Raw genomic sequence first — 27,384 nt, forward strand, 5'->3', positions numbered from 1 at the left:
AGAGCTGGGCTTGGACCGAACGCAGGGTTGGAGTGCAGCTGGATGAGGAGATGGGCAGTGGGTGCTTCCAGGATGGGGTGCACAGGGTGAGCTCTGCCTTAGCCAAGATCTGGGGGGGTTGGGCTGGTTCTTAGATCTTTCCTCTTCCTTAGGCATACCAGGATTCAATGCTATATTACTGGCATTTCCCTTCACGTTGGTGCAGGACACCTTGTACAAGCTGTCTTGCTGCTTTCCCTCGTTCCAAGCTCAGATGCTTACTGGAGCAGTCACTAACTCACACGGCCTAGTTTAGTGGCTAAAATGAGGTGGGGTGAGCTCAAGCGGAGCTGTCCTCTCCAGGAGGAGACTTCCTGGGTCAGGATCGCTGCTTCAAGTATCATCTGTTCACAGCTTCTCACCAAAAGAGGCTGGAACCAGGAAAGTGGCTGATCCTTGTAACAAGTCTCATGTCCCGACAGAAAAAAGATGATGAGTGAGCCAACAGCTAGTGGAGATGATGTTTGATTCTCATTTACCCTATCAAACATGTTGTCTAGGTCGTGAGCATCTGTATACATACTGTAACAGAAGTGCATGGTTTGGGTGGTTCTTTTTCACGCTTTCTGGTTTTTGGCAACCTGATGTGCATCCCCCATTTGCCGTCTTGGGCTTGAGCACAAGCAAGTCCTGGGTTCACCTCCTGCAGAGAAATGGGTTGGGCTTTAAAAGACAGTATGTTCTCCTATCCATGTGTACCTGTGAACAAAGGCATTAATTATTCGTTGTCCCATGGTAAGAGGAAGGTGGAGTTTGGCCGGCCAGCAGGGCTGTCAGCCGCTGCCCAAGGTCATCTCCAAGCAGAAAGGGTATCTGAGGTGTGACTGCAGCCTCTGTGCTCGGAGGGCTAGGTGCTGGCACCTAGGGACACCGTGCTCTCCCTGCTGCTGGATTTGGGGCAGGCTGTCCTCTAAATCCCTGCCTAACCTTCAGAAAGCCTGGGCTGTGCAGCAGGAGGTGAGACGACACCTGAAATCCGAGCACTGTGGTGTTTTGTTAATGATTATAATGTTGTTAATAACGATCGTTGGTAATGCTGTTTGCCTTGCAGTAAAGCCCAGATGGCCCAATAAAAACCACCAGCGCTGCAGGGCAAACCGCATCTTGGTGACTCGTTAACATCTTTTGATCACTTACTGTAAAAAAAATAAAACGTTCAGCACTCAGTTAGGGAATATATATCTCCCCAAGGTCCTGCGGTGGTTGTGGGTGTCTTTCTCCATCTAAATATGCTCTTGTACTTGTTTACATGACAGAATCTTTAGGGCTTGTGAAGCAAGCAGGGTCCCCAAAGAGGGAAAAATCTTCTTTGTGCCGTCTGTGCAAGGGCAGAGGGAAAGCCTGCTGTGCTGGCTGCTCTGGCTGAGGGCACAGCTGCAGCTGGGACAAATGTCAGGGCTGATGGTGTCTCTGATGGAGAGCGGCAATGGGACTCATGTGAAAGGTGGCCATGGCTCCCACAGGACAGGACACTGTGCCCAGGGGAGGGAAGCAGGCTGGAGCAAGGTTTGCTTGTTGATGGAGGGATCAGCCTTGCTATGTGCATGACAGCTGGTGAGATCTTCATCACAAGCACTGGCTGAAGATGCAGCTCAGAGGCACTCTCCTCTGAGCCATTTGCAGGATTTTAAATGATTCTCTTCGCTTTTCAGTGTGGTTTAAAAACGGACCACGGCTGTATTAATAATCTATAAAGTTTTTTTTTATTTTATTTCTTATGTTAAGTATTTGAGTTCCCAAGGGAGCGTTGTTGCACAGTGAGGGGTTGCACACCCGTACACATGGTTTCCACGGCTCTGGCAGAGGCGCTGACAGCACCATCAGGCATCTCGTGCACACACTGCTGTAACAACGCCTGTCTGCAGCCCCCCAGATCACTTCGGTGCTTTATCCCAGGACTCTTATTAACTTCCAGTTAATAGGCAGTACTTGATTAAAATAACAGATTGCCGTTCAGTAGCAATATACCTGGTTCCTTTGTTGGCTCATTTTCCCTTTTCCTTGGCCTCTGGGAAAATTTAAGGACTGTTTAATGAAGTTTGAATTTTTAAAGGGGAAAAAAGTCATTGTTGGTGGATGTTGCTAATTGATGCGGTTCTGGGTAGTTCAGTTTGCTTTCACTGAAACTTTATTTTTGAAGAAATACTACATGTTTGAGTATATTCATTTCTTCTGTGGTGCAGCTTGAGAGGAGAGAAATTGGGTCTTCCTTGAAATTCTGAGGAATTGGGTCTTCCTTGAAATTTGGACTTCTTGTTGGAGGTGGATGTTTTGGGATGTTTCTGTATCTAGAATAAATGGTTGCTAGTGGCATGGGCAGCCCCTGGTGAGCACAGCTCTGGCCTGCTCCTCGCCCCAGGGATGCTGGAGATGCTCTGGCACAGACCAGTTTGGGTTTGCATGTTGTCTAATGAACACTTTTTAGATGTTTTGATAGAAACTGTTTTGGGGTGCTCTGGATTCAGATGACAGAGTTTCTGGGGCAGTCATTGGTGGTGGGGATGTTGGGGAGGAGAGCAGCCCTGACCTGGAAGAAGAGGGTGTATGGGGATGGACCAAAGCTGAAGGTGGCCACCCGCTCCGGAATCCTGCTTTCCCAGCGAGTCTGGGTCGGGCAGTGGGGGAGGTGCTGTGCTAAAGGCTTACAGCTCAGACCCACTGACCCATCGCAGCTGGGAACAAAACTCACTGGGATTCATTCTGGGGGAGTCCTAAAGCTGAGCCTCCAGGCAGCTCGAGACCTGGTTGAGAAAGTTGAAGCTCCTCAGATCTTAAAACTGTTTGCTTTTGCCCCCTCAGCTCTGGTGGTCAGACTGGTGTAGACGTTGGAGATCAGGTGATTCTTCAGGTGTTTGCCTGCACTGCATGGGATTTATAAAAGTTCTCTGTGAATGGGATGTAGGGCCAGTGAGGCTTTTCAGTGGTATTTTTTCAATTACCAGGCTGATTTCCAAATGCCCTAATTAACTGAGCAGGTTGAAGTCTGATAATGGTTTTGGCCTCAGGCTTCTCCAGAAATACACCTGAATTTTGATTTGCCTGCCTGTGCGAAAGCATGACCTTCAAATGCCAGCATCATCTTTAGGTGCTTGTTTTGCAGGGATGGAAACCGCCATGTGTTTGGGGTCGTTACACATCCACATCCTGACTTGCTGTTTCAGATGCTTGTCTCTTCTTTCTCCTGTCCCTTTTAATTTCCCACAAAAAAAGTATTCAGGCACTTTTTCTTTTGCACACATATGTGGGGGAAAAAGATATCTCCTCTAATATATGAGGCAAATGAAACTATAGTTTTTTTCCTATGCTGGAATGCAGAAGGAAGAAGTGGTTTCTGTTTTGAAAAATTATCAAGACTGTAATGTCTCTTAGATGGATAGATAATTAGGCAACTTGCTGCTAGAAAATTGTTTCTTGTTGTCTATTAGATGTGTGCTTCTGAAGTATTGGACTGTCTGTATATTCCACATGTCTGGAGCTCAGAAGCAGAATCTAATCTGTGTTTAAACCTGTGTAATCCTGTCTTGGCTGAAGTGGAGAAAAAGTAAAAAATATTGATGTCAGCACTGGATTTTCTGGGGATTTATACCTGTTTAATTTAAATCAGAGTTTGGCCTTTGTGTCTGGTGTTATCAAATACTTCATGTATTTATGCACTGGACACCATATGGTCGGTGCTGGGGTTGGGGGGAGTGGAGTGCTCCCGGCTGGCACCTCCCATGCTCCCGGCTGCTTTTCTTGAGGTCCTGTGGCCACACGAGGTGACCAGCGAGTGCTGTGAGGACAGCTCCTGCTCTTGGGGTGCACGGGGAGGTGTGCTGGCAGCGGGAGACCCTGGCCTCCTGGAGACCACCTGCCTGGCAGAGCCTCCCTGCAGGGGGTACGATGCATGGGCTTCAGACCCCCTCTCAGGAAGGGAAGGTCCCCCTTGCTCTCCATCCTCCATCTGAGGCTTCCCGGTCTCTGTGCTGGTGCTGCTTGTCACCATGGAGCAGGTGCAAGCAGGGCAGGCAGCAAGGGTCGGCTGGAGGTGCTGAGTGGGGTCCTGCCACGATCCTGGCTTGGAGTCCCTCAGGGAAGATGCTCCAGGGATGGATTTTGGCTTTTTGCAGCAGACTCGCTGCTTTAATGAGGAGTGAGATGCTATTAATCCTGGTGAGAGCAACAAGATGCTGATGCTTCCTGAACCAGTCTGTTCCTTGCTTAGAGGGCAAAATTAGATTCTTCAAGTGGACTGGCTCAGTTATTAACTGTACCTCGCTGCAGACATGACAGAAGCTGCTTGTTGTGGAGCTCTCTGGTATTCTTAGGGAATCTTTTTCTCCTAAAGAAAGGAGCAAACCCTCCTCTCTCCAGGCTGATCATCAGCACTTGCTCATGGTGCCAAGCCCATTAATTTAAGCAGCATGATGACTCTCTTGACCTTGGTGTTTGATGTGGTTTGGCTCATGCCGTGGTGAAAAAAGTTGTTCAGATGTCTCACAAGGCCGTCATCTCTCTGTGTATCAAACGAGGAAAAATCTTGGTGGCAAGAGAGTGGTGTCTGGGTTTGAAACGCCTGTGCCTGGCCTTGTGATGGTTGAAGGGGACGCATGAACCATCCTTGCCTTTGTTACTGGTGCTGTACGGCACCGGTGTTGGAGCCTGTTCGTGTGAGGGGCATGAGTACATGTGAAACCATTCCTGTGCTTTGTTGGATCTGGGGCTCATAGTGCAGAGAATTAAGATGCAATTAAAAAAAAAAAAAAAAAAAAAAAAAGGAATTGGAGGTGGAAGAAGCCAAAACCCAGCTGTAGATACTCCTATTCAATATCCTCCAGGCTGTTGCAGTAGATGCATCCAGTCCATTATTTCAGTTTCTCCTGATGAGATAACTTCATGGGCTGTCATCCCTGAGTATCCTTGAGATCTCTGCAAGACCTGCTTGTGCATTTGTGTCTCCCCTGCTCCCCCCTGCAGGACTTCTCTATGTGAGGCCAGACCTCGATTAGCCAAACACCCGGCTTGGGGCGCACTGTTGGGTGCATCCACAGGGTCCCCCACCAGGCTGCCCCAGCCAGAGCACAGGGGCTGCCCTCGCAAGAAGGCGAGGAAGGAAATGGTTCTCCAAAGGGAATTTCCTTGCTGTGGGAGTGTTCTCCCACCTGGAGCAGCAGTTGGATGCTGGAGCTGCAGCGGGTCTGTCCATGGCCAGGATTCAGCCATGCGCTCAAGCGGTCCGATTCCCTCTGGAGCTGGGCAGGCGCAGACGCTGCAGGGAGCAGCCTCACAGAGGAGATGCTGGAAAGTGCATTTTATGTGTGCATCAGAGCCTGATGGAGATTAAATTGATAAATGTGAAACCACTGCATCTTCTCCTGTGCTTTTCTTTCTTCTCTACTAAATATTATGGGCCACGCTCAAGGAGCAAGGGCAGAATTGGGTCCGTACCTGTGACCTTCGCAGTCTGCGTCATTAGTCCTGCTGCTGCCCTTTCCTAGCAGCACCCTCTTTGTGCTAAACAGCTCTTTAATATTGATGTCAAGCAATTCTGAAGTAGTTTTCAGACCTGCTTAACCTGACAGCTCAGACCCACTAGCCGACAGCAGAGCTCAGCACCCAGCACGGAAAAGACTGGGCGCTGGCTTCTGCCTGCAAAGGATGGGGGACGGGCACCATCCTTTAGGTGCACGCATGTGAAAGAGGGCTCTGTCTGAGACCAAGCCCTGAGGCTAAAGTGGGGAAGTGCAGGGGGTGTTGATGGGTCAGTGCTAACAGGATTGTGGTCCTGAGACCTGTGTCCTCAGGAGGACTCTGCTGCTCAACTGCCTGTGTGCAGCCTCCGGTACGTCTTGGCTTGTTTTTTCCTTTCCCCCTGGGATGCATATGGGCACAGCGTGGCCGCTGGAGCAGGACACTGGTGGGTGAAGGTTTCTGGGTGTGGGGTTTGCAGCTCAGCGTGCCACCAGCAAGTGTGGCTGCAGGGGTGCAGGCATGTGCGGGGCTGCAGGGGTGGCTGTGCCTGTGCTGCAAAGCCCTTGCAGTAAGAATATTTACAGTGTAGGTATTTATTCAGTTCCTAGTCTGGTGGGCCAAGGGTATCCGATGAAACTTTTATAGGCTGTGGCAACAGCAATTGCAGGTATGTAATAGTGGGGAGGATTTTTTTTAATGACTTCCATGCCTGATGATTCACCCAGGCACCCAATATTCTCCTCTAGACCAGCTATAAAAACTAAGCGGGATTTTAGCCCTCTAGTATTTGGATTGAGTAGCTCTATCCTGTAGTGGAAAGGAAAAGGGCAAGGACCTCTAATTCCCTCGGGGTTTCTGTGCTCCATGATCAGACTGGCTCTGTGATCATGCCGGCTGGCCTGTACTGCTGCAACAGCGTGTGTCAGAGGGATGAGTGAGAGCCACACGAGGGGTGCTCTGCTGTTTAAGGCATTTAAAATGTGCAGGATGCAACCAAATTGCACTTAAAAAGAAAACAACTTTGGGAGCAATTTCTTAGAGTGTGGTTGATGCTGTGCTGTAAATAAGCTACTGGCAACCTGATAGAAACTGGGTGAAGATGTTCTGCTTGATGTCTGCCCTGAGTAAGAAGGCAGACAAAAAACAGAGGCACGTTCCTGCTCATTTTCCTTCTTTCTGAGTGAAATGGTTTTAATTGCATTGCAGGTGGCTGATGTAGCCAACTGAAGGAGAGTTAAAATACTAGTGCAGGAGCTCTAACCTGCTCCGGTGTGCCCAGATTTCTCTGCCTGACCCTCTGGAGAGGCAGCAGGAGAGGTGCTGTGTGGCTGCACTCAGTGGTGCAGCACCGTAGCAACTGCTGAGTAACTGCTGGGCACGTCTGGCTGGCAGAGAGCTTTCAGGAGTTGCAGATGCTTTGTGTCTGCAGCTGAGCAAGGTGCTTCTGCGTGAAGCTTGTCCCCCATCATATAAATGGTACTGATAGCCTTGAAGTTAGCTTAAGGAAATTTTCTGAATTAGTGCTCCTGCCTGGTCATTTCAAGGCTGCTAGTATGTTCAATCGAAGGATGAATTAGTATCTGAAATACCAACTTAAATTTTACTGTTGCACATAACTCATAAACCACAAGTACTTTGCAGCGGTGCTCTTCACAGGTGCGCATTTTGCAGGTCCCAGAGGTTCTTGTCCCAGAGGGGGAGGTCAGGGGTGTTTTGGCTGGATCTGGTGCCAGGGCTGATGCCACCCAGGCAACTCATGGGTCAGAGGCAAGTGCCAGATTACACAGCAACATGTGAAACTGCCAGCTGGCCAAGGGCAATTCCACGTGGCTGAGGTTGGTGGGAGACAAGGGAGAGCTCGGGCTGGAGTTGCACCTGGAGCGAGATGTTGGAGCTCCAAGTCCCAGTGCATCCATGGCAGCCCCTGCTGCTGCTGGGGTGCAGCTCTGGGCTGTGCAATGCATGGCAGCCAGGCTGGGGGGGTGACCCAGCCCCTCCCTGTGCCCCACAGGGGACATGGGCCCCTACCCAGAAGGAAAATTTTGTGTAGCATCCCGGCCCCCATCAGTCTGATATGGATCGTTTAGGAGCACTGCATCAATAAGTATATAACATGAAAATGTTTTATTTACATCACATTACTTGTCCTCAAGAATGCAACCTTTTTAATGGACATAAGTGGATCCATTTTTCTTTTATATTTCAGCATTTTTTTAAAAGAAGCCTTTCTGTTTCCAAATGCATCCCTCAGTAAAGAGCAGATGCAGAAGGAATTGGTTTGACCTCTGCTTCCTTAATTGCTTTTTGCTCAGTGTTGGCCTGGAAATTAATGTTGCTATTGTGTAAATTACTGCGATGGTGGAAAAAGAGCTCATGAGATCAGGTGTGTAGTTCCTGTCAGGAAAATAGGTTTCTGAAATGGAAAGCAGTGTCTACCTGCCCATAACCAGAGGCTGGGTCAGGCTGAAACCCCCAAATGATAATTACCTCATTTTCTGCTTCTGAGCAGCTCCATGGAGTTTTTTGTGGCCAAGAGCAGATTTAATCTGAAATCCACGCAGAGCTCCTTTCAGACCCTGGAAGGGGATGCTCAGACATCAGGGAATACACTGGGTTGCTTGTACCATAAGGTGGGCTCAGTATGGCACAGCACTCAGCTGCTGTGCTGTGGGCTGCGCCTGGGGGGCTGCTCTACCCCTGCCTGTTGTGGAAGGGAAGGAGCAGGAGCTTTTTTCCTCCCCCGGCTGAAGACGTGAGCTGCTGTGGAGTTGGCTCCGCTGCAGGTGAGACTGTAGCTGTGGTATGTGGGTTGCACACGTGTGGGCAAAAAGGTGAGGGGCTCTGGCAGAGCCACCCCCACCCCAGGCTCTGCGGGCTTTCCTGCTGGGGGGCTGCCAGGTCTCCCTGCTGGTGCCTGCTGCATCCGCAGGTCCCCTTCCAGCCAGGCAGGCTCAGCCCTGGAGCGGTGTGCAGCTCACCTTGTGTCTTGAAAAGTTGTCCCTTTGGGATGGTGCCTGAGCCCCCGCCAGCACTGGTGGGTACCTGAGCGGTGCACATGGGGTCTGTGATGGTAACTGCCTCTGCCGGGTTTCGGAGCAGACTGAAGTGTCAGACATGAGTGTGATGGGTGTAATAAGCCTAACAGCTGGTGCATGCTTTTTGGTGTTCAGCGAAATGATTCCTAATGGGTTTGAGAAGGGAAGCGGTTGCTGCAGCAGAGGAAGGAGCCAGGCAGAGCCACTCGCTGTCCCTGCGCCAGGACGGGCACCCACGGTGTGGAACGGCGGAGCGCAGCCACACAGCCAGCCTCTGCTTCCAGCATCCCACCTGGGCTCGGGGGCTCCCACGGTTTTCCTTTCCAAGCCGTCCTTGGAACAACCCGTGACAGCAATGGGGAAAACTGTGCTCCTGAATGTGAGCAAAGAGCTTATTTCCACACCTTTAGCACCTTCTCCTGGGTAAGGTCCACGCAGCAGCTCTGTGCAGCTCAACCATCGGCAGATTTGCTCAGCAAACACTGGCCATTTTAAGAGTGAGATAAAGCACTTAGCCTCTGAGAAAGGTATGTCCTTGCATTTTCAAGGCTCGTGAACTGATGAGTGAAGCTGAATTTTTGGCACAGAAAGATCTCTTTATCAGTTCGAAAGGCTGCTGCTGCGAAGCTGCGAGTTTGTAAACCTGAGGTCAGATCTAGTGCCGCCTCTTACGGTCTGTGTGTCAGTAAGCATTTGGCCTTGGAAAATGTTTTCCCTGTTCTTCAGCAATAAGTCTACTTCTGTGCTGTCTAAACTACTTAACAGAAGCAACAACGCTTGCCCATTAATTACCTTAAAGGCGTTAACATGCTAATTACCTGACACAATGAGATTAGCAAAATGCTTTACAAAAATTCAGAATACTTGGATCAACAGTAAAATAGCAGGTGCATTTAGCACGCCTACTCATTTTACAGTGCTGACATGGATTATTTTTAAAAAATTGGTATGCCTGGGGTACTTCCCCACTGTTAATTTATCCTGTGATTATTTCATGGCCTTTAAGAGTTCTTGGTTTAAATTACTTGGTATTGTCTCCTAGGATTAGGCTTCATCTTCTTTCATTCTGGAAAAAAAAAGAAGGAAAAGGGAGAAAAAAAATTTTTTTGGGAGGCATTTGGTTTGGGGGTACTTCTGTGTGATTTTATCATGATATTTGATTTCTCTAGCATAATCATAGGAGGACATTTAGCATAGTCATGCTAGCTACACTTGTGATCCATCGCCTTGTAGAACAACTCGTTCATAACTCTGACAAGCTGTATACTAGTTGGAGATGGATGGCTTAAAAGTCTTCACTGCATCCTCAGAAAGTGGCCTTTGCAAATAACACCAGCCTGGCCTCTTGACAGTGGCAGAGAGCTGATGGCATCACCCCTGGATAACTGGTGGTGACAAGCAGAAGAGATGCAGTCTTCCTAATGGGGTGGTGTACCCCAGTTCATTTTTAACTGTCATTTGGAGATAGACTTGCAGTGCCCTGGGTTTCAGGGTATTTTTTTTTTTTTTAGTGCAATTACTTGGAAAAATGATTTAGACATTTGAAGGTTTGCCATTACCAGAAATATCCCCAGGTAATTTGATGAGCAGAAGCTTCTCTGCCCATAAGCTGTGTGTGTCAGAGCTGTCTGAAGGTATACAGCAAGATGTAACCTTGCACAGCCTGATTTGGGGACTGCGCTGGCAGGTGGGACTTGGTCACTCAGAGCAAGTAGCTGGAGAGAGCTGGTGCAGTAGCTGGTGGGATCCAGCCTTGGCAGAGCATGGAGAGGTCGTAGAGGCACAGAGCAGTATCTTAAAATAATATTAATTCGTGGTGGGGTATATTTTGCTGGGAAATATGCAGCCTGGATGAGGATGTGTGGCTAAAAGCCAGGTTGAGTGTTTAGAGCTCAGTGTCCTGCCTGCCTGGAAGGGTGATGCATCAGGGGATGCTGCCATGAGGGATCCCAAATGTGACTTTGCTGCTGCCAGCACTGGTTTCCAGCAGCCCAGGAGCGCTGGTGCTGCTGGCAGGGGCAGTGGCAGCAGCGCTTGGCCCCATGCCAGGCTCCCAGCTCTGTGCCAGGCTCCCGGCCCCGTGCCAGGCTGTGCTCCCCCCTTGGAACTTGTTCTGGCTGCACAAGCCTGGGTGGATTTGGAGCCCCTGCAGACATTTGTTCTTAAAAACCCCTCTCTTTCCTGAGGAGGTTTATTAATCCTTAATATTCCAGCCAGCGCCCGCGGGTATCCTGGCTTCAGCTTGCACAGACTTTTTGTTCAACTTCCTAATGAGCGCAAGGCAGGGCTTCAATCCGTGGAACACACAGTGGTTTCCCTCCTGTCCGGTGGGAGTGTGCAGCCTTTCCTGGGATCAGGCCCATCATTAGAGTTTGCTGCCGTCTGCGATCTTTCGTTCCAGGAGACTGGGCTAATCCAAAGGATGGGGTGTTGGGTTGATGTCTCTCCCTCAATTGCTTTCCTGGACTCTTAACGAGTAGCTGCAGTGATAATTATGGCAAATCGTTCCTGTATAAACATCCTGCTGACAGCCTGTATATGTGTGATTCATGTCTCCGAGTCGGGAAGGCTGTCGATTAGCGCTGGAACTGTTCATTAATTACGCTTGCATTCGGAGAACAGTTCGAGATGCTGCTTCTCCGTTTACCCAGGTGTGGGCTGCTTGGCTGCTGTCAGCATTGCCCTGTGCCGAGGCAGAGCTTTGGCCATGTCTTTACATGATGCTTCGAGGCCGGTTGGATGGGACTGGGAGCATCCTGCGCTAGTGGGAGGCATCCCTGCCCATGGCAGCGGGGTGGAACTGGATGATCGTTCAGGTCCCTTCCAACCCAAACCATTCTGTGTTTCTACTTCACCTGTTCTGGCTAAATACCATCCTGACTGCAGAGTTATGTCCTGTTTGAATTGCGTTTCAATCTGTAGTATTTACCTTATTCCTTCCAGACTCCTGATGAGGGGTCTCTAACGTTTCTGAGGTGCTGAGCTGCACGCCCAGAAGGCTGGCGTGCTGCGTGAGGGGACATTTGCAGGACACGTGGGCATGGCTCTGGGGGGGTGAGTGATGCTTTTGCCTTGACCTGTCTCTGTTTCCTCTCTTGCCAGTGTATGGGCACAATGTGAAGAGCAGCAACGACTTCATTGGGAGGATCGTGATCGGGCAGTACTCGACGGGCGCCCCCGAGTCCAACCACTGGCGCCGAATGCTGAACGCGCACCGGACGGCCGTGGAGCAGTGGCACAGCCTGCGGTCCCGGGAGGAGTGCGACCGCGTCTCTCCGGCGTCGCTGGAGGTAACATGAGGTGCAGGACTAATAGCAGCCAGATCAAGCAGGCGGGCGAGGGAAAAAAACAAACCACCGACTGAAACACCCCACCTCACACCCTACACACACCCCACAGCAGCTCCATTGGATTGAAGCAGCTGCCGGCACCCAACCGGCCGCGCTGGCCTCTGTGAACCGTGTCCCCCCCCCAGGGTCCTGGCCGTTCCCCCGGGGCCACCAGTGGCCCGGCCGGCTGGCCCTCTTGCCGCTCGCAGCTGGCACCGCTCGGCTGTTTGCATCCCGCGCGGCGGAGCGCGTGGCCAGGCGGCGTGGGCTGCGCATGGAGGTGCCGTGGCAAGTGCTGAGCGGGTGGAGGAGTTGGGAGTTGCCTCCACTGTCTTTCCAGCCCAAATCCATGGCTCATCCTCTCGGAGATATAAGTCCCCGTGTGCTCTCGTTGGTGAACGTGGTAATTAGGCTAGAATATTTTTTTAAATGGTAGAACCTGTGGTGAAATCGACTCTGACTCCAGTTTTGTCCTTGTACTAGTTTTAACAGAATTAAGCTCCTGTTGGTACATACGCGTGCATTTGTGTGCTGGGGCACGCGCGTGGCCGTGGGGCCCCGCGTCAAACGGACCCAGTGTCACGTCAGCGGTGAGACCTGCCACTCTCGATAGCAGTCTGTGTGCGTCAAGTAGATACAGTGATAATGTAGCCAAGTAAACATTTCCAATAGCATTTGTACTGGGAAAGCCAGCTCATGTCTTTTCAAACCTGTGTTGTGCAAAAGAAACCTGCTGCAGGGACTTTTGCGGTTAAGAAGACCCAAAATCCACAACTTTAATTCTCTCACAGACTGCAGTGGCTCTTTCTGTGTTGTGTGTGTTAACCCAGGTAGTTCTCCAGGTCACTAAGTGAACTTAGCTACAGTCAAGCTGTCCTGTTGGTTGCTTCTGTACATTTTATTTTTTCACAGTGTATTGTCTGGTATGATGCAGATTGTATATTTATTGAAAATAAAATTCTATTTAATTGTGTCACGTAGACTGGGTGATGCTTGTTAGCAGAATGCATTTTTGTGTCGAGCTCCATCAGTTATGTTTATGGCACAAGAAAAGCCAGAATGCTGGTGGTTGCCCCCTTGGTGCTCCCTGTGGATGGACCAGGAGCAAGCTGAGAGGATCTGGGGACCCGCTGATGGAGGGCAGTGAGGAGAGTGAGCCAGATGCCGTGGTCCGGCCATGCGCGGCTCCCAGCCACAGCACACCCACGGCACGGACGGGTCCGAGCCTCTGCAGTGGGCTCTGCATCTTGGTTCTTTGCAGGAACGGGCCCCAGATTTACTATTAATTTTTATTGCTCTATTTATCAATTTCTGAATTATTTTGATTTTTTATTATTTAGATTAATATGGAAATATTAAAATTATTGAGACTGTATAAAAATCGGTATCTTGCTTACAGACCATTCAAGAAATCAAAACAAAAAGGACATCACCCTGAAGGGAGCTGGGCCTGGCCCATGACTTTATTGTCTTCCCCTGTCTTTGTTCTGGAGAAGGAGGGATCTCTTCTGCCTTCAGCAGTGTTTGTCTGTCCTGTCACTGGGAAGCCTGGGGGCATTAGGGATGGGTGGGCTCTGCCCCAGGTCAGAGGGGGTGAGGTGGGAAAGGGCCCCAGGCTCTGGCCATACCTGCTCCCTGGCTCACCTGTGGAATTGCTGGGTGGTAGCCCATGGCTGGCTCCCCCTCCCTGCCTTCCCATGGCCATGCTGGTCCCCAGGGTCCCCTTCAGCCGTGAGGGAGAGGTGCAAGCCAGCGTGCTCTTAGTCTGACCTGGCTCTGTCCCTTTTTGCTGGAAGCGGGAGAGTTGCCTTGAGCCAGGCAAAGGTGGGGGCTGGGGCTGGGGCTTGGCGCCAGGCGCTGTGGGAAGCTCTGCCTTTGCTCGTGGCCCTTCCACCTTTGAAACGGCTGGTGAGGACGATGACAGTCCGGAGCTGGCACACAGTAGTGCAGGCGACATCTCCCTCCCCTCTGCTCATCAAATGCAGCCCAGAATGAAATCCTGTTACCTCCTGTGCTTTTAATATTTTGATCTTTAAAAAGAAAACCATACATATATATGCCTATTTCACCTCTGTTGGCTGTTTGGCTGCTACAGTTAGGGACAGGTGACCTAAAAAAACAAAACAAAAAAAGCTTAGTGCTTGCTCGGGCAAATGTTGGTGTTTCAGTCAATAGTCCTTGCTGCTCACCAGAGTGTTTGTGCTCCAGCATGAAGGTCTGTGTTGTAACTCTGATCCCAGCATCCCTGCAGCACGCCTTCAGTCTGGGATCTGCTCCAGTTTACATTGAGTCGTGGGTGCTTAATTCCCTTCTGCGCTCAGAGCATCCCTGTGTGTGCTCTCCATGTGACAGCCAAGTCTGATACGGTGACCCTGCCATTGTGGAGGAGGGAGCACAATGGATACAAGGAGGCTACTAGAGATGTTGTCTCCCCACTGCATCCAGAAGCCATCTCTCGGCGGCTGGGGCAGGGTGACAGCACAAACACTCTGCTCCCGGGCAGAGCACAGCGTGGCCTTGCATAGATGATGACAAAAAAAGGCCTGGATGACCTCATTGCTGAACCATCACCCAGCTGCTGTGGCTGGGGGTGAACGCAGGTGGGAGCTTACCTTGTTGGTGTGGTTGTGCATGCTGTCCCCTGGTGAATGCCTTCACGTCTCACTGACTCCTGCACGTGGCTGGTTCCTGCTGCCAGCACAGAGTGATGGGGAGGGTGGTTGCCACAGGGCTGTGCACGGGCATCCTCGTTCCCAGCATGGTGGCTGGTGGGTTTCAATTCTAGCGTGCCTCTCTGGAAGGTGAAATTCCTCCTCTGTCCCTCAGCGAGGTCAATAGGAAATCTCTGTTCTCTGCCTTCCTGCTGGTTTATCTTGAAGATAAATCTCCGTGGGGAGAGAGCCCACAGGGTGCCTGGGCAAATGTGCTGTAGGGAGCCGACCCCTTCTCGGAACTCAGAAAGGCTCAGGCAAGAGGCTGTGGTTTCAGCAGCCACTGCCATTGACTATGACATTCTTCTTGGGGTCTGTGGGCAGCAGCATGAGCTCTGGGCATCCTCGGAAGCTGCCCTGAGACCTGCCACGTGCTTTGCTCAAGCCCTGGGGGTGGAGTGTTAGCAGAAGGTGCTCTGACCCACCAGTCTGTCCTGGGAGCTGTGAGGTATCTGTTTCACAGAGAGGGGGGTGTCACGTAGGTAAGATGCTAAAAATTGGTGAGAGAGCCCTGAGGAAAGGTCAATAAAAGCAGGATGAGAGCACATTGAGGAGCTCCAGCCCTGCAAGGTCATCGGAAAACAGCGTGGGGAGGGAGAGGAGCAGAAGGGCTGAATAAAGGAGACGTGGCTGTCCTCCCGAGGCTGTATCCAGCAGGTAAAACACCTCCTGCTTTGTGAAACCAGCAGGTAACCCAGAGTGCAACCACAGCTCCAGACAGCCCTGCGTGCACGACGTGCGTGTACTTTCCCAGTGCTGGCAGCAAAGCTGGTGCCAGCTGCTGTGCCGGGCACAGGGCTGCCGGCTGGGGGGCTCAGTGCTCCCGCCTGTGCTGGGGGATGCTGCTACAGCGGGTCTGTCCTTACAAACAGGATTAAAGCTATTCTGGATCTCTGCTCCCTCTTGAAGCATAAACATTTGTGCTTTGGGAGTAGCTGAATATGCTCAAAGAGTTTTGTGTCATAGTTTGCTGGTAATTGCTGGTGACACTGGCTTTAGCTGGGGATGGCGCACCGTTAGGAAGGGAGAAGGCATGCCTTGGCTTCGGCTGCTCTGAATTCCTTCATTTTTAGTGGCTTGATACATCACTAGCTTTTCCTTGAGCCATATAGTTTCAGATGAATGTGTGGAACTGCTAATGGGGGGGCAGGGACTGTTCTTCAAAGGTTTTATTTAATGCAAAGAAAATGTATGAAAGTTGACTGAATCAGTTGCCATCACTTCAGTAAATCTGGATGCTTTACTATACTGAAAGCTTTGTGTCACCCCACATTGTTCTGCTTGAATCTTGCCTGTAAAAATGGACCATCCTAACTGAAGTCCCAGAAAATGCTGAAAATTTTAATCTGTAGCTAAGAAGAAAAAAAGAATGGCAGGGAGCGTCTGCTTAAGCAGTTCTTTCAACACTGATTTAAGGCATTTAATTGCAAATGGGGCAGGACCACAAAATTTCATAGTGTTTGTACCTCCGTACTGTTTTCCTTACAGTAGGGACTTTATAACGTATAAAATAAAAAAGTATAAAAGGACTATATAAAGTAGAAAAGGACTTTATACAGCGTTTTAAAAAATCTGAAGTTCTTTAAAAAAAAAAAAAAGACGGCAGAAAGGAGACACGCTGGCTCGCATTGCCTGCCGCTAACACTGGCTGGTGCTGGAGCTCCCCGCGCTCAGGGGCGCAGCGCGGCCCCGGCAGGTGGGCGCAGGGGGGTGCTGAGCCCCGGACCCCGCCGCGGCTGCTGCCCCACGTCCCGCCGGTGCCGGGGTGCCCGGGCGCTGCCCCCCCGGTGGAGAAACACGGAGAGACGGCGGCCAGGCGGCGGGGGCAGCGCCGGGACCCCCTGCCCCACCGGCCCACCGCGGGGCTGCGGGGCGCCGGGAACCCCCCGCCGCGCCCGGCCGGAGCATCGGGGCCGGCAGCGCTCCGCCGGCGGGGGGGCGGCCGGGGGGCTCCGCGGCGTGTGCCGGGGCTGCCGGGGGCGGGCTGCGGGCAGGGCCCGGGGCAGCGGCGGGCGGGGGGCGTGTGCGGCCGGGGGGAGGGGGCGGCGCGGCGTCTATATCCAGCCCCGCGCCCGTCGCTGCCGCATAGCGGGGCCGCGCTCCCCGGCCATGGGCGCCGGGCGGGTGGGCGCGCTGGTGGGCGCGCTGGTGGCCGCGCTGCTGGGCGCCCAGGCCTTCCCCCAGACCAACATAAAGATCAGCCAAGGTGAGTGCCGGCGGCCGGGCGGCCTGCGGGGGCTCCAGCGGCGAGAGGCGGGGGCGCCTGCCCCCCGGCCTGGAAACCAGCGCTCCTCGCACCGGCGGGGGGGGCCGGCTCTCTCCGGGGGCGGGGGGGTCCCGGGATGCGCGGGGCCGTGTGCGCAGGGCCGCCCCCCCTCCCCGTGCTGGCGCGGCACTGGCCGCGGACTGCGGCGCTCCTCGCCGGGGGCGGCCGTGGCTCCCCGGGACTCGCTCGCGCCGGTTGCCAGTGGCCACCAGTACGCGGTTGCCCCGGTGGCTGCTATATGACACGGAAGTTTTTGGCGAACTTTTTCCCTGGCTGGCGCGAGTGGGAGCGGCGGCGCCGTTTGCCCGCTCCCTGTGGGAGCGGGAGGGGGAAGGGGCTCCCCCGAGCTGTGCACCGAGCTCCCGGGAGGAAGGATCCATAGGAGCTTCCCTGCCAGACGCCTAATCCGTGGGAGCTTCGCCAAAACTAATTAAGGAGGAAAAAAGCCTCTGCGAGATAAGCGCTATCTGCCGGTGCCGGCTGCGGGCGCACGGCCCCGAACGCCGTGGCGGGGGGTCCAAGCTGTAAGATCAGCTTGGTTTTGTTGCAGGATTTTAAAAAGCAAAGCCCTCTGCGTGGAAGGATGGCGCTTCCAACGTGCTTCAACCGGGGTTTAATATTTCATTTGGAAATTTCTAACATGCGCCTTCGGAAACACTTCAGGAGTGTGTAAAATAGCGCCCAGTTATTAAATGGGCTTCACGTCCATCAGTGGATCCTGTCCCCTCCAGCTCCATACATCCATCCCCCAGGCACGCGGAGGCCAACACCCCCCCACTCCCCACCCCTCCGATCCACTTGTTTTGAAGGTGGGTGCGAAGCAGGAGGCTTCTACATCTATTAATGAAAAGGAAATATTCCAAATAACGCGAAGGTGGGGTTGTTTGTCTGTAATGACGGTAGTGTCAGTGCTTAAGGACGTGCTCCTAAAGCCATGGGTGACCTGGGGCATCCCAGCATTGCGCAGTAGCGCTGTCTGAGCCCCTGCCACATGCTCCTGCCCACCAAACTCCCATTTTAACACTTATTATTTATTTTTGAATGTAATAATTCAATAAAGGGTTTATTCAATAAAGAGCCTATGGGCTGGTGGACGCGTTGAGTCTGTGGTGGGATGGAGCTCTGGCTCAGCTGGTGCTTTGGACACACCCCCCCAGCCTTGCCACAGGCTGCTTCTGCCAAAGCTGTCCTGGGGGGTCCCCTGCCCCAGCCCCGTCGTCTCACCCATCCCCTGTAACTGCCCACTGCTCCAGCAGTGCCAGCATGGGGTAAAGCCACACTGCTGGCCCTCCTCATGGTCCTGAGCTGGTAAGAAGTGACTCAGTGTTGGTGAGCACCAGGATGGCTTGTCCTGAATCCCAGCTGTGACCACCAGCGAGGGAGCGCTGCCCATCCCTCACCCTTGGCATCACAGCCCTTGGGTACCAGTGGAGGGGCTCTGCCAGCAGCTGTGCCCTGGGAAGGACCCAGCCTTCCACGTGACGGGGATCTCCTCAGCTCTTCTCCATTGGCATGAAGTTCAGACAAGCCTCTTGGGCATTGATGGACACCCTCCAAACGCAGCTGCTTGCCAAGAGCTGAAGAGGTTCACTTGTTTTTTCAGGTCAGGTGGCAGCATTAGCTTATGGATGTGCCAAGGGGTGTGTGTCAAGACCATGCCTTTCATTGAGGTGTCTCCTAATGTCTCTAAGCTTTTCGGTAAGTCCTCAGCTGTTGATGAAACAGAGCTCTTTGGTGCTCTGCAGAAAGAAGAGTATCTACTGCCAGCACTGACCTGATCTGATCTGCTGTCCTTTGATGGAGCTGCAGCCCCCCAGGAGCCTTCCTTGCACGGGCATCTCTTGCCAACCTTGTCCTAGCCCCAGACTTCATGTCTCAAATCTGCGATTCGCTGGAGGTGGGACAACGTTGCACCTTGGGCTGAAGCTGTTCAGGAAAAAAAATGTTCTTTGCCAGCTGGGTCGGTGGGAGTCACGCAGTTGGTATTCTATCTTTTTCAGCAGCATCCTGAAATAACAAACAAACTTGTGAAACTGGCTGGGATTTTCTCAGCTAAGTATTTCTAATTGGAAAGTGGCCACTTGGGGAAGTGAAACTTTCTGGCAGAGCAGTGCCAGCCTCTGCAAGATTTTGACAAGTGATTTTCCTGGTGGTTCCACAGTGAGTCTCAGCTAGTAAATAAATAAAAAGTCTCCAGTTTTGTTGGCACTGATACAAATCCAGAGAGCACAAAACTCTTTCTGACCCAAAATGCTTGTTCTCCAGCTTTTCTGAGTAAGTAACAGCTGCCTGATATGAATATTGGTCTCAGCCAAGTCTGGACATCTATTTTGCTGGTGCTGCATTAAAACATGGCCCTGACCATTTGCATTGTAAATGAGAAAAGGGAGGAAGGATTCTTGCCATTTTTCACCGGGAATTTGGGAACGGTGGATGAACCGACTCGGGGTCAGCAGGAGCCCCTGACCCACAGGCAGTAGCTATGCTGCTCCTGCACAGTGCAGAGGAGCTGATGCTGCTGGGGCTGATGTTTTACTGGGGTGCTTAAAAGTGAGGATCAGGTCTAAAGAGCCCCAAAGTGCTTCCCCTGTCCTCTTTTAGGTCAAAACACCATCAGCAGCTGCTGGCTTGGGTTATGAGGTTTTCCTGCAGAGCCACGAATGGTCTCCCATACTCACAAGCATACATCAAATTTCTTATGGCTTTTCTGCTAGAAATAGTCCCCAAAGACCCCAGATAAAGCAGCACCCGCAAAGTTCCTGCCTGTAAGACTAGGAGCAACAGTTCTCCTCCAAAGAGACAGCCAAAACCTCTGATCGTGACCTAACAGAAAAGATGCTAATTAAATGCTGACCTCCCATATTTTCCTTTTTGGTATATTTAACCTTAAATTCCTTCAGGCACCTTTAGTTCGCTGAAGCTTGTCAAATTAATGCTACCTAATGGGAAGCAGTATGGAATAACAAAGAAGGACTGTCTCCATCTCTGACTCTGTTTCAGCTGCCCTGAACAAAATGAGGGTGATTTTCCCAGGCGATTGGGGTGCTGACGGACCTGGCTTGGAGCCAGGGCACCAGGACGCCCACTGCAATTAACACTTGGGAGCGAAGGTCCCCATTTGCTGGGGATGCTTCTGGGTTAAGCCCTGTGAATTTTGTCACTGTGCTGCCAGAGGTGAAGAGTTCATCGAAGTGCTTCACAGCCTCTATAATAAAACCTCAGTTGCTGGGGGAGCTGGTGGTGCCTGTCTGCCGCAGACCTCCGGAGTGCCCCCGCCAGGAGGGAGCAGCAACCTGGAGTCACGGTGAGCTGGGACCTGATCCCAGCCATGTCCTGAATGGGGGGGCACGCCTCATCCATGAGCTGGCAATGAAGCTGAAGCCTCGACCTGTGGGTTTGATGCTCCAGTCTTGCTCTGTGCTTCGCTTTTTGGTGGGGACAGGGACCCCCCTGGCCAGCATCATGAGGGGAGGAGGGCTTTCTCTCAGGAAATCACATCAGCTCTTGGTGTTCCTGGTCCTTCAGCTCTATTGCTACAATAGAATAATTTACATTTCCTAGGGCTGTTCTGAGGTTTTTCCCAATGGATGAATGTCTGGATGTGAATGAGAGAGCTGGCTGCAGCTTGGTCACCCTCCCCTAAAGCTATTCTGCTCATTTCCAGCCTGGGGTACTTTATCTCTTGGCCTCCAAAGCCCATAACTAGTGCCAGTGAGGATGGGAGAGCCCTGCAAGCCACTCACTGCTCTTGGCAGGTTTGTTGCTGTGGAGTGCAGAGCTGGTCCCAGCCACAGGTCCTCCGGAGGGGATGGCTGGGTGTCCCAGTGGATGGGGTGACAGCACTGCAGGGCTCAGCAGTCAGCTTGGTCTCCTCGTCTTGCTCAGGAGGTAAAAAAAGCTCTTTGTATTTGTGGTTTGTCGCCTGGGAGGAGGTTGTGACAGAGGGGACCCAGGGGCTAGCTGGTGGCTGTTTGTAAAATGCTCAGAGATTCCCATGTGGAAAGAGCTGATGAAATATGAAATTACCGCCCGGAGCTGCCAGCACTGAAGCAGGGAAGGATTCAGCTCCACGAATGCTCCTGCAGCTGCTTTGAATTCCCCTTGCCTCTCCTTTTCCCCATGCCAGCGCTGCCCTCGCCGCTCCCACGTCTCGCCCTGCTGCTGGCAGGGTTTTGCTCTTCCCCAGCCTTGGGGAAAGCCGTTCCCCCCGCAGCCCCTCAGTACTGGGGGCCCTGCAACACCACCCTGACCTCTCTGGGCTTGAGCCTGTTACCTGCTTGGATAGTTACATGGCATCTGACATCTGCCATAACCCCCTGCTCCCCCTGCCCTGCCCACCTCCCCACTTGCTCCGCCAGCAGTGCTGACCCTGGACCGGGACCCCATGGGGGTGCGGGAACTGGCTCCGAGGTGCCGACAGTTCCCCAAGGCTGAAAAACCTTGCCAGAAAGCTAAAAAAGCTGAGAGTTAAGCTGATGTGCTGCATGATGTGGGGGTTAGCCGGGTGGTACCCGTGGGTGGTGTGTGGGTGCGCGCTGCATCATGCCTGCACGGGATGTGGGGAGCTCAACGTGGGCACGGGGTGTTGGTGCCGCTGCAGTGTTTACACAGCAGCAACTGCAAAGGCTCCAGAAATGTGTCCTGCCCCAAAAATGGCCTCTTTTGGGGTGATGTCCCCACTGGGCTGAGAAGTGGTGAGGGAGGAGGAGCAGCTGTGTGGGCCCCAGCTCTTATCTGGCGGCGGGAGGCAGATAGGCTGGCACCGCTCCCGGCGGCATGCATGCCTCTCCTGGCTATTTATGGGGCCAAAATCCAGCACGTGCCTATGTGCACGGCTGCGTCCGGGCCCAGGGACACAGGGGAGGGGGGGGGGTTCTTGGAGGGAGGAGGTGCAAGTTGGCCTTGCAGGAGGCGAGAGCAAGAGGACAGTGTGGCCGTAATCCTGCAGCCCCCAGCTGTCAGCTGCCATCCCAGTACGGTGGCACTGGTAGTGCCTGATGGAGGTGAGAGGAGCCCTTATCTCGGTTTCTCCAGTAGCAAATGTCAGTGCCTTTATTTTAAGCCCCCTCTGCCTAAAATGATGTCAAACTGGCTTGAAATGTCCCTCCTGATTCAGGCAGATGCTAAAATCAAGAAACCCACAGCTTTTGCAAACTGTGTTTTGGCTTTTGCAAACTTTTGCACGGCTTCTGCAACAGTTGGTTTTTCCATGCCTGTGTTTGGTGGTTATTTGCCTGGGCGAGGTGTGGGGAGCAGGGCTGGGCACTGCTGCCACCACTGCCTGCTCAGCTGCCTGGCCACGCTGTGTCACCATCAGCTGCTGGATGTCCTCTGCTCTGCCCCCAGCCATGCCGGAGCCTGTCCATGCCTACTCCTGCCCGCTCTTCTGGACAGAGTACGAAGGCCATTGCTACCGGTACTTCCCCATCAACAAAACCTGGGCTGAAGCCGACCTCTATTGTGCCGAGTTCTCCATTGGCATCAGATCAGCCAAGCTGGCCTCCATCCACAGGTGAGGGTGCAGAAACATGTCATCCCACCCTGGCACGGCTGGGGAAAAAGGAAGATGGGGATGAAGTTCCATTCCCACAGCACAACCTCTGTGCCAGCTGCAGGCTCGTGTCCCAGCCTAAGCGTCCCTCTGCAGCAGCAGCCAGGTCAAATCTGATGCATGGGTGTGCAAAGGTGGTGTAAAAAATGCCTTTTCCTGGCCTGGCAGGAAAACTGACCTAGTATTCCCTAGATTTCCCAAACCCATGGTATTTACTCTTGAAAAAGGGATGGAAATACGATATGATTACACAGGCTTTTCCCCCTGCTCCCTCTACCCCAGCTCTCACCCACACTACGCACCTCTTGCACAGACCTGGGAAAGTAATCAACAGCAATTGGAAGAGGGGGGCCCGTCTGGCTGTGCCGTAGGGCGAATGCTGGGGGGCATGCCCGACCATTTGCCTGACATACCCCCTCAGCGGCGCCGGATTGCTCTGTTTTGCCAGCTGGGAAGAAAACGTCTTTGTGTACGACCTAGTGAACAGCCGTGTGCCGGGCATCCCCACTGACATCTGGACGGGACTCAATGACCTGCGGCAGGTGAGAGCTCCCTGTAATCATGTGGGAAATGGCTTTGGAAAAGTCACCTCCCTGCGTGTTCTCGCTGGAAAGCTGCTTGGTTTCCTTCTTCACTCCATGCAGCCTCAGTCAGGTGGTGGTGTAGGGTCTGTTGGGCAGCACATGGGGGAAAGCTGTCATTTCATCCCCTCTGGTCTGCTTTTAAAAGAAAAGTGTTACTAGAATTAATAGATTAATAATTACTGATTATTCACATCGTATGTTATTAATGGACTAATAGAAAGAGTATTGTACTGCTGGTCCAAGAAGAGCAAATAAACTGAAAACATCTCCAAAGCCAATGATCACCAAATTTCGTTGCTTTCTTTTCTTTTCTCTGCAACTTTTCAAAGCTGACATGTTGGAAATATATAGTCTAATATGTAACAAAGGAAAATGGAGACCATCGGGGAACAGTCCCATGCCAGCAAATTTTTTGTACATATTGGGAAAGGAGTGGAAAAGAAAAAGGAAAAGGAAGACAGAATTGGGTGGGTGTGCAAAAAAATATATGGGTTTAATTTCTGAGCTTCCCCTGGTGAGAAGACGGTGAATGCCGGGGCTTGCCAGGCTGAGTTTTCAGTTGTAAAACCCAAACAAGCTGTGTGGCCTTTGCTGAGTGGTGACAGTCTCTTCCTGTGTCTCCGGACTGTGGCACTGGGGGTGGGGACGGGGTCTGCACGGGAGCAGGACCCCCACCTTCTGCAAACACTGCTCTGCGATCGCAGCCTTTCTCTGCTCACCCCACGCAGGAGGGTCACTTCGAGTGGACAGACGGCTCCTCCTACGACTACCACTACTGGGACGGCAGCCAGCCCGACGACGGCATCCACTCCATCCCGGAGGAGGAGGACTGTGTGCAGATCTGGTACAGGCACAGCAGCGGTGAGTGCCACGCCGGGTGTCGAGGGCACCCTACGTCTTACTTGCACGTCAGTCAATTCAATCCACTCAGCTAGTGCTTTTTTGAAGAGGTTGCTGGCAGGCTGAGGATTTGCATTTTAATTTTTATTATTTTCTTTTCTCTTTGCGGAGAAGGGATGTATTTTCTCTTTCAGCACATACACACACACACACTCACTTTCCCTCTGCTCACAGCCCATCTCCCTCTCCCATAGCAGCGGCAGGAGGGGAGCATCATCCACTTTGAAGAATTACTGAATTTAGCCAAAGGTCACATTTTCCCATTTCCCCTCCAACACGGGAGGCCTGTGTAAATACCCATCAGCTTTTCCCTTCCTTGCTCAGGCCAGGGGCATCTCGCTGAAGTGGGGCAAGACCCTGCTTGTGCAAAAATCCCACTTCAGACCCATATTGCCAGCAGGACCAGTCAGGTGTACACAGACCCACTGGACATACCTTAACACCCCATCCTTGCACAGCTTGCTGATATTCTGTGGGGTATGGGGCTGGGACCCCCTGCTACCATGTTCGAGCTGGGACCAGGGATCCCCGGCAGCATCCCGGGGACTGGGATGAGGATGCTGGGAGGGGGCACGGCTGGGAGCAGCACAAATGGAGGCACATCCAGGGAAAGCCTCTCACAACGGCAGGAGGTCCCGGTCCCAAGGGCAGCACACGGTTACCTCCTCATGCCTAACACCTTGTTTTTTTGGGGGGTAGCACTGCGCTCCTGGAACGACAATGCCTGTGGCAGAGCCTTCCCTTTCGTCTGCAAGATCCCCTCGCTGGCCCTGGACTGAGGCTGCTGGAACTGCCCGTGCCCCCCCCTGCACCCCCCATTTTGGGTCACCTCTCCAGCCGTGCCAGGGAAGAGCGGCCAGGACACGGCACGGGTGGCCAGAGCTGCTTGTCGGCACCCCCAGGCAGACCCTGGCAGCAGAGTCCCTCCGGGGAGTGCCACGGGGACAAGCCCAGCACTCACCCTCCCCACGGGCAAACGGCGACAGGAGCTGCGCTGAGCGGCGAGGAGCCCTCCAGCCTGAGCCTGCCTTTGGGTTTCACATCAGCCGTTGCAGCGCATTAGAGGAAACTCATGATTTTACCAAGGCACCAAACTTTGCACCAAAAAATTGCCGAGGAAACCCATGATTTTTATCAAGGCACCAAACTTAGCACCAAAAAATCGCTGTGTGTACGAAATGGTTTTGTCCGTTGGTCTGTGAAGAGTGGAGGAAATGTGTTATTTTCTGTTAAGTTATGCAAAATGCCTCTTGTGCCTGTGATTTTTCTTCCCGCTAAAATAAACGGCAAATAACAGGTGGAGGCTCCTCTGTTTCTGGTGCCCAAGTGGCAGCAGCTCCCCGGGGACCTGCGGTCTCGTGTGGAAGGAGCTGGATTTACCCCAGCCTGCTCTGTATTGGAAAGGTGCGTTGGGGCAAAGCAGATGCCTGGGAAAGCACATTTTATGGATTCCCAACTGATTTTGGGGGTCCCTGCAGCAGCCTGCGTGCACACCCTGCCCTTCACCCGGTCCCCGCCAGCCCCACGGCTGGGGTGTATGGGGCCACTGGGCACCCCCAGCTCCGTAACACCCCTGCCCACAGCAGGTGAGCAGGATTTGGCCCTGGCTGCTTTGGGCTGGCCGAATTACAGGGAGGGTGGGTGAAGGGCTGATGTGCACCAGCTGGGGGTCAGCCCGGGGGGTTCCCTGGGTCAGGGGAGCTCACTGCTCTCGGTGCAGCCCTGGTTCCTAGTGAGACTGTGCTCTTCCCTGTAGTCGTTGCTGATGTCCTGTTCTGCGCTGGCACCACAGAGGTACTTTCATCTTCCAGGTAAATGATTTTTGGTGATGTATGTGGTGGTGGCAGCCCCAGTGTGCCTTGAGTTGTTCAGCAGTGAGATGGGACCTTCTTCCTTGCATGTGGGTGAATTTGCAGGGCTTGGGTGCTAGTGGGGGTGCCATGGTGCCAGGGCCTGAGGGAAGCGCAGCACTATCGAGGCAAAAACATGCTGCTGCTTCAGGGGACGTGGCTGCAAGGGCACTGCTGAACCCAGTCCAACGCAGCAAATCCAGTGCTCGCCAGAGAGACCCTTGCAGTGTGACCTCTGGTCACACGCAGCTCTGTGGCATCCAGGTGGCTCTGCAGGTTTCTGCCTCCCCCTCCAGCCCCTTGCCGTCTCTTGGGAGTGATGTGTCCCTTTTGTCCCCACTCTGGCAAAGCCTCAGGGTCTCACAGCCCCAGAGCAGCTGGGACAGCCCTGGGCTGCCCCATCTCAGCCACTGCCTGCAGAGATGAGTAAAGCATCCTCATAAAATTGTCTGATCTCCCTTGATGTCACCATCTTAGAAACATAAAATTTCAAAACTAAGACTTTCCAGAGCAATTACACTGGTTACAATGAGGGAAATGACTGAGGCTCTGCTGGGAGCTGCTTCCTTGGGTGTCAGCACAGCTTTCAGCTAAAATGTGCTCCTGCCTGGAGAGAAACTGCAGAACTTAGTGGGGGTAACGGTGGTGTAAGTGGAACATATGTGTTGCAGCAAGTTTCTTAAATAAGGAAATACTGTCATGCCTGATTATGTATTTATATATATATATGAACATTTTATATAAATGGATAATACATATAAATAAAACTGTATTATTTTTAAGGGATTACATATATAAATATATACACACTGACTGTATATTTATATGGAACGTAAGCGCTTTGCATAGTTTTCAGTCCTGGGCAGCAGACAGCATTGAATGGGGTTTCTAGAGGCTTTTGCTTCATCTGAAAACAATAAGCTACATATGGATGATAACAGTATGTAAAGAAACCAGCCTTAAAAATAAAAATGTTCTTGGATCCAACAAGCCAAGAAAATGTCAGCGTGTAGGGTCTGATCTGTGGCAGAAAAAAGGTTTGAGGAACCAGTCTGATCGCTGCTCTGGAGGTCACCTGTGGATGGCTCCTGTGCCCAGTGCCAGTGCAAGGACAGCAGGGTCGGGATCCGCGTGGCACGGGACATGGCTGACTGACTGCCAGCTCCAAGCACCAGTGCTCCAGTGTGGTCCCATCCCTGTGGTGGGCATCAGCCGTGTGCTGGGGGCCCGGAGCCAGCCCACCCCGCAAGACCCCCTTGGGCTTGGCTGTGCCCTGCGCTGCCACCTGGCCGGGGAGGGTCAGGGTGCTGGGGGCGGCCATCCTGCTGGGTGCTGGTGCTGCACAGCACCAGGCTCAGCTCTGGGCTCCAGGCTTCCCCTCCCCAGTTTTCTTTTCCCTGTTCTTCCTGAGTCCCGTTTTCAGAGGGCTGGGAGTTCATCACGGCTGGGGCTCAGGACGCCTCGAGCCAAAAAACTGCAAGTGGCATGAGGTGTGTCAGAAGAAAGGTTAAAACCTTCCCTTGGGAAAGCGTTTGAAGACTTGGGCCCTACTGTGGCTAGAAATATTGCTAATGGGGAAGCCTAGGAAAGCTGTCGGCTCCAATTAACATCTTCATTTCCAGGTAAAAAGAACTGAACACGCGTGACCTGAAAGTCAGGACCAAAGTT

At 52.6% G+C, this 27,384-nt stretch overlaps 2 protein-coding genes across 6 annotated transcripts in view; both read left to right on the forward strand.

Annotated features, from left to right (window-relative positions):
* SYT17 (synaptotagmin 17) overlaps positions 1-12,826 on the forward strand; it is a 50,968-nt gene extending 38,142 nt beyond the window's left edge. For all 3 annotated transcript variants that reach the window (XM_080386686.1, XM_080386687.1, XM_080386688.1), the window contains one exon: positions 11,628-12,826. In XM_080386686.1, the coding sequence (XP_080242812.1) occupies positions 11,628-11,824 (197 nt within the window). In that variant the 3' untranslated portion in view covers positions 11,825-12,826. The remainder of the gene's footprint in view (positions 1-11,627) is intronic.
* Positions 12,827-12,951: 125 nt separating this feature from the next.
* On the forward strand, positions 12,952-24,702 carry CLEC19A (C-type lectin domain containing 19A). Of its 3 annotated transcripts, none has more exons than XM_080386698.1 (5): positions 12,952-16,771; positions 22,178-22,343; positions 22,831-22,924; positions 23,695-23,827; positions 24,566-24,702. In XM_080386698.1, exons 1-5 carry the CDS (start codon positions 16,675-16,677, stop codon positions 24,643-24,645), a joined length of 570 nt encoding a protein of 189 aa, XP_080242824.1. In that variant the 5' UTR covers positions 12,952-16,674; the 3' UTR covers positions 24,646-24,702. The 3 variants fall into 3 exon arrangements, with proteins under 3 accessions (XP_080242824.1, XP_080242825.1, XP_080242823.1); XM_080386699.1 differs by lacking the exon at positions 12,952-16,771 and adding an exon at positions 16,923-18,529; XM_080386697.1 differs by lacking the exon at positions 12,952-16,771 and adding an exon at positions 16,923-21,834 and having other exon boundaries at positions 23,695-24,658.
* Positions 24,703-27,384: the final 2,682 nt, after the last annotated feature.

Source organism: Falco punctatus, assembly GCF_963210335.1.
Source record: "Falco punctatus genome assembly, chromosome: 4".
Taxonomy (NCBI): Eukaryota; Metazoa; Chordata; class Aves; order Falconiformes; family Falconidae; genus Falco; species Falco punctatus.

What these genes read in the sequence shown, in the direction of transcription:
- CLEC19A (XM_080386697.1), top strand. Translation starts at nt 21,387, where the DNA reads ATGTGGGGAGCTCAACGTGGGCACGGGGTGTTGGTGCCGCTGCAGTGT. An exon ending in ACTGGTAGTGCCTGATGGAG is followed by an intron (nt 21,835 to 22,177) that starts GTGAGAGGAGCC and finishes CTCTGCCCCCAG; the next exon opens with CCATGCCGGAGCCTGTCCAT. An exon ending in AAGCTGGCCTCCATCCACAG is followed by an intron (nt 22,344 to 22,830) that starts GTGAGGGTGCAG and finishes CTGTTTTGCCAG; the next exon opens with CTGGGAAGAAAACGTCTTTG.